General features: G+C 38.3%; 1 protein-coding gene across 1 annotated transcript; it reads right to left on the bottom strand.

The window, feature by feature from the left end:
- Positions 1–357, bottom strand: LOC122039666 (glycine-rich protein 23-like). Its single transcript, XM_042599164.1, has one exon. The coding sequence runs from the start codon at positions 355–357 to the stop codon at positions 1–3; it is 357 nt and encodes a 118-aa protein (XP_042455098.1).
- Positions 358–6,442: the final 6,085 nt, after the last annotated feature.

The raw sequence follows: 6,442 nt of genomic DNA, 5'->3' as shown, positions 1-6,442 counted from the left end.
TCATGGGAGGATGCCTCCGCCACCACCGCCGAAGCCACCACCAGAGCCACCACCAAGACCACCGAGCCCACCGAAGCCTCCTCCAAGCCCGCCTAGTCCCGATGAGCCTCCAAAACTACCCATGTTTCCGAAGCTCGGCAAGCCGCCAGGCATGCCACCGATTCCTAAGAAGGGTATGTTCTTCTTGTCTCCAAGGCCTGCACCAACAGCACCAGCAGTAGCTCCACCACTGGTCAGCACTGTGGTGGTGGTGGTACCAGCCGTGGTAACACGGTGGCCAGGCGCATTCCTGGCTCTTGCAGGAGCAAGTGCCAGAGCAAGCACAAGCACAATGGTCACTGCCCACAGCCTGTCCATCTCTCAGTGTTCTCTGTCGTAGAGTTTTCTGTTTAACTCAGTGCATCTTGCCCTCAGCCTGGAGATGAATCTTATATAGCGAGGCATGGGGTTGATGACAACTGGAAAAGCTTAGAAGCACGGGCCAGTTGTGATCCTATACAGCCCGTCCGGTTCATTAGCCTTTTTTATGTTTCGACTCATCGGTTTAAATTAAAAATAAACAATATTTTACTGAACCGTGAGTAAATTTCAACATTATCCATTTCATATACACAAGTTTCAAAGTTTAAAAAATACATACTGTTTTCCCATTATATCCCTCCACCTTTTATGTTTTCAAAAGTTTTTTTTTTTTTTAATTTTGTTTATTTTATTCATTCAAAAATTCACTATTCTTCATTTTCATTATCGAATTCATATGTACGAGGGTACGAATATATTAAAAATGTTTCAACGAGCATATTTGTTTTTTGTTTTGGTTTGAAGTGATTCTAAATTTTTTAGGCCTATCAACTTTAGATTCAGCAATGTAAATTAAAAATAATAAATTTTTAATCTGGTAAAGCTTAATAAAATTCATCTTTATTAATCACAAGCTCATTATAAAATTAGGATAATGATACTCATTAATGAATATCAAATTTGGTAAAGCTTAATAAAATTCATATTTATTAATCACAAGCTCATTATTATAAGATCTAGAATAATGAAATTCACTAATCAATATCACTAATGAGTTTTTATAACTCCATTGATTAAAAAAAATACTAAACTTTTAAATGATGTAGGTCTATTAATCAATTTTATTCTAAACTGATTGATGAATTTAAAAAACTCTGGATAATTTTAAATCAAAATTAATATACTTCTAAAAATTTACTTAATATATCTATACTCAATTTGATAGTGTAAATTGATAATAATAAAATTTTAAGACTTGATAATATTTGTCACAAGTTTATTATAAGACATATGACAATGGTATTAATTATCCAACACCGTCTGCCAATGGTATAAGACTTTCTTAATTTAAAAAAATATTAAAATTTTAAAATCTTTAAATAATATAGTCAGTAGTTTTTGTTTGAAATTGATGGATGAATTTAGAAAAATAATTTGATGGCGCAAATTGAGAATGGTGGTTTTTAGAACGATTAGAATAAAAATTTTAAAAAGAGGAATTTTTTAAGCAGTAAAAGACGGAGAGGGTATTACAGGAAATGCGGTATGTGTTTTTGAAAATTTAAAACTTATAATAATGGTGAAATTTACTTACACGATTCAGTAAAAATACCGAAAAATAAATATACAACTCATACTGATCCAGCCCGGTTTTAAAACATGGGTTCGGTCTTCGGTGGTAGTTTGGTGAAGTAAATGTAAACAGTTGAGCCATAACCTAAAACAGCTCACCATGGTCCAAAGCTGCCTTTATTGTTACTGCAAAGTGCAGTACCAGCAATGGCTGTAGTGTAAATCAATTTATCACCATCTACCCGTGAAGTTAGATATCGTCGATGGTTGTCTCCGGGTTGCGTTGTCAGTCGGATATTTATGGTTTAATTATTAATTATAATATAATTATATATATTTTTCTACAAATAAGATACGTAATTATGGGATGAATATTTTTTAATTTATTTTAATAGATAGTAGAAACTTTGTACGACATATGTGATATGAGATATTACGGTCGTACTCAAGGTATAATATGACAGTTAAAATCAAAATGATAGGGTAGTTATGATCAAGGGAAGGTGACAGTCGATGTGTCATTCTTAGCAGGACTTTGTTCTTTGTTCAGTGCTAAGATCTTCATAATGAGGACGATCAGCCTATAAGACAGTCGGACCTAAGAGACCTAGTGTCATATTCTTGTATTAGGATATCTATCATATATCTAAGCGATCGATAGCAGACTGAGTTTAAGGGAAGTCTGACCTATCATAGACTCAGCCGGTCATAAGTTCAACCATAATAAAGGGACCTAGTGCCCCACGCAGTACAAGTCTTTTAGTATATGACTGGTCGATTCCACTACTAATTGACGCTATGGATGTGTTTGGTTTAAGTTATCATATATAAACCATGGTTATATGATTATCAGATAATCACATAACCAAAGTTATAGGGAATAAAATATAATCAAATGTTATTTGGTTCAACGTAGGTAATGCAATAAAAACTTGTTTGTTTGAAGGTTTTAATGAATAACCTAATTTAATATTTTATTGTATTGTCTTCCGTTACAAAATATATTTTATTTTTTTATTTTTTACATTTTTTATTTTTTACATTTTTTATTTTTTGATTTTTGATTTTGATTTTTTTTATTTTTTTTTATTTTATTTATTTTTATTTTTTTATATTTTCCTTTTTTAAAATTTTATTACATTTTTTTTAAAGTTTTTTTAATGATTTTTATGTTTTTATTATTTTTTAATATTTTCCCTATTTTTACATTTTTTTTATTTTTTACGCGCTTTTTATTTTTTTTACATTTTTTTATTTGTTAACGTCTTTTTTTTTTTTTTTTTAATGTTTTTTACGTTTTTTTATTATTTATTATTTATTTTACATTTTTCTCATATCGGAGGGTATTTTTGGTAAAAAAATTCATTAACCCCGGAATCAAGAAAAATCTCAATTTTTTAATTCTTGGTTGCATGCCCCTTTTACTGATGTATCGAGCATGGAACATTACTCGAGAATCATCGATTATCTAAACCAAACAGGGTTTTCGTTGATAACCTTGAATGAATAGCCAAGGTTATCAAGGATAACCCCCAACCAAATACACCCTATGAGTTTTCTCACATGTCAGTTCTCCTTTATATAGTCAGTCAGTAATAACTAACCAGACATCAAGTCCTGTTTGGATCAATCCTTAATCAAACTGACCAAACTTAGGTACATTGTCAAACATCAAAACTCTGAAAGCTAATTACACCAACAATTTTTCTCTTTTTGATGTTTGACAATTTTCTTAAGTTTGGTATTTGGTCTTTAGGATTTTAGATTAAGGACTTAGGCATGATTGATACTTGCCCAACAATCTCTTGAGGTCGCTCGCTTAGTCCCATCCTCAGTGCCCGGACCACCTTCGAGCACCTGGATGCTCATTTTCCATCCTGTCTTTCTGCAAAATAGAGTTAGTCCAACAGATAAGATGTAAAGTAAAATAATATTTGACAGCTTCCGGGCTGTCCAATCCTGACTTTGAGTTTCCCTGAAACTCTAGGTCGAACTGACGCCTCCTATTCCTTCAATCGAGAATGCGCTCTCACTGGATCTCTTCTCAGTTGCTTACCTCCACTTGCCAATCGCAGACTTCCTTGATGTCAACTCTCTTGACCCACCAGGACTTCCTACCAGATCTCAACCAATCTATACTTTAGCCAGTTATCAATTCAACTGGACTTCCTTTTGCTAGATCTCAATCAATATGGATTTCAGTCAGTTGTGAACCGAACTGGACTTCCTTCTACAAGATCTCAACTAATCTGGATTTCATGCTAGTTATCAACCTACATGGACTTCAACCTGGTGTTTTGGTCCTCTAGACCCATCAAGTTCATATCCTGCACACTTGGTAAACAAATTAAACAAACATAACATTTTCCCGATCTCAGGTTCTCGCTTTAAAGGCAAGTCTTCTCTCATTTAGACGATCAAGTTAAAGTACTAATCGAATCTCCAGGAACTTGGTTCCCCATTCCTTAGAGGCAAATATCTCGGTATATGGTTGGTTGGCTAAAGAACCGACCAGACCTAAGGGATATAGCTTCATATTACTTCCAGAATAAATATCAAACACCACCAAGTACATAACCAGACAGGTTAAGGGAAGAACTGAAATACAGTTGACCGGTTTATAGACCCGATCGAGATATACTCAGCGGATAACATGATCAGAGAATTACAATAATCTGTCTGAATAACAATCGTTTGTCAGAGAATATTCCTCTATTATAATATGAGCATCTGTTGAAAACTTCTCCGAAGGTGATTACACTTCCCATCAGCTGACAACTTATGACATCATATTCCTTCAATGGTCTCATTAATGATGTAAGTTATAAAAGATAAAAGAGGTGCATATTTGGGTAATGGGAGATTCCTCGGATGATTACTATACATCATCCTAGGCTATATGTCTTCCCTTACTCGACAATCTTTGACATTTTTTTCACCTCATGATTACGGAGATTATGAGAGATGGTATATAAAGGGGGTCCTCTCCGTTGATAAGATATGTGATACATACTTTTACAACAGTCTCATTTACGCACACTGTTCTTCTTCTTCCGCTCGAGCATCGCACTGACTTGAGAGTGGAGGGCCTTCGTAGGGATCCCTTCCCTGATTTTATGTCATTGATATTCTATTGGCTCGTTTGAGTGTGTGCAGGGAAGAAAAAGGCACTCGGAGCTCTTTTCCTATTCCAGTTCGCCATCTTCTTCTCCTTCGTGAAGTCTTCTGCCAGCCAACCACATTGCCATCTGCCCAGCGTGTCATCTCTCCAGTTTTTAAACAAAATCAAATTTGGTACTGTTTGTGGGAACTTTCGCCTAAATATGAAGTGTAGAGATGGAAGAAGTTGGATGATTTACTACTGTCACTTTATCTCAAGAAGATTTTGAGTTGCTGGTCATAGCCCCGGCTCAAAAGATAATGCAACGGTAGCAAGCAGCTATTGTTGGCACATTGTCGCACGATCCGTTTGCCTCTAGGATGGGTCATACTAAAAGGACTCGAGCCGAAGGCCAGGTTGGGTTTCACCCAGTTCCTCCACTAGCTGCGAGGTTTGTGCAACCACGCATCCCTCCGATTGACTTACCACTTGTGACACCATCCCTGATAGCACGCCACCGAGCACTATTCTGCACTCTAATTGGGGAAATGGGTCGGGAGAAAAGTGTTGGTGCAACCTTAGGTCAAGGTTGACCTGGTTGACCAGACTCGAGTTGACTTGACTCGAGTTGTGTTTTGATGTTTGACGAGTTATGTTTGACAATGTTTGTACCTTGATGTTTGACAAGGATACAAGCTTGGGAGATTGTGGGTGCAACCCGTGGTCAAGGTTGACCTGGTTGACCCAAGGTGAGTTGACCTGACTCGGAAAAGTCCAAGCAGGGAGCTTGGCACGGGAAAAGTCCAAGTATGGAGACTTGGGAAAAGTCAAGTATGGAGACTTGGCACGGAAAAGTCAAGTATGGAGACTTGGCACGAGTCCAAGTATGGAAGCTTGGCACATGGGAAGTCGGAGAGGGCTCGGAAGCTCGTCCGGATGTGGTCGAGAGGGCTCGGGAGCTCGTTCTGGACGGATGTGGAAAGTCTCGTGAGTGAAGCCGAGCGATGGATAAGTCTGGTGAGTGAAGCGAGCGGTGGGAAGTCTGGTGAGTAAAGTCGGCGGTTGTGAAAACCCTAGTGGTGAAGCTAGGTGAAAGTCACAGGTGAGTGGGCGGGCGAGGAAAATCCAGATGGATCAGGGTGATCGGACATCGGTGTTGAGAAGGTCAAGTAGGTCAAGGGTGATCGGATACTTGACAGAGACAAGTGGGTCAAAGGATTGACCGGACACTTGGTGGGGAGTCTTAGCAGTCAAGGGTAACGGATGCTAAGCATGATGTACCAACAGGTCAAGGTTGACGGATGTTGGTTTGGAAGGTTTGGGACTTGGTTTGAGCAAAAACCAAGCTCCGGATCGATCGATGGATAGATCCGGTGATACCTGAGTTATCTGATCGGTCCGGTGACCGATCGGTAACAAACAGTAGCCTCTTGAGTGTTATCTGATCGGTCTGCGGACCGATCAGCCTAGGACCGGAAGAAGTTCGGGAGAAAAGCATGCTGATCGGTCCTTGGACCGATCAGGGAAGCCTGATCGGTCCATGACCGATCGGGACTGGACCGATCGGTGGAGCTCGATCGGTCCGATAACCGTTATGACTCAGCGGCTAGGTTATTCGAACTTACGTATTACGGTCTTTTTGCTTGCGAGGTTCGCGAGTTAGCGAGGATATCGGGGATATAAGAAGAGATCGGGGTTCTTGACTACTTCTCTTCTTCTTCCTCCTCATTGTTTCTTCAGCTGTGTGCT

The sequence above is a fragment of the Zingiber officinale genome, chromosome 1B (genome assembly GCF_018446385.1).
Source record: "Zingiber officinale cultivar Zhangliang chromosome 1B, Zo_v1.1, whole genome shotgun sequence".
Lineage (NCBI taxonomy): Eukaryota > Viridiplantae > Streptophyta > Magnoliopsida > Zingiberales > Zingiberaceae > Zingiber > Zingiber officinale.
The sequence above is the reverse complement of the archived record's forward strand: the minus strand, read 5'-3'. Positions and strand labels throughout refer to the sequence as shown.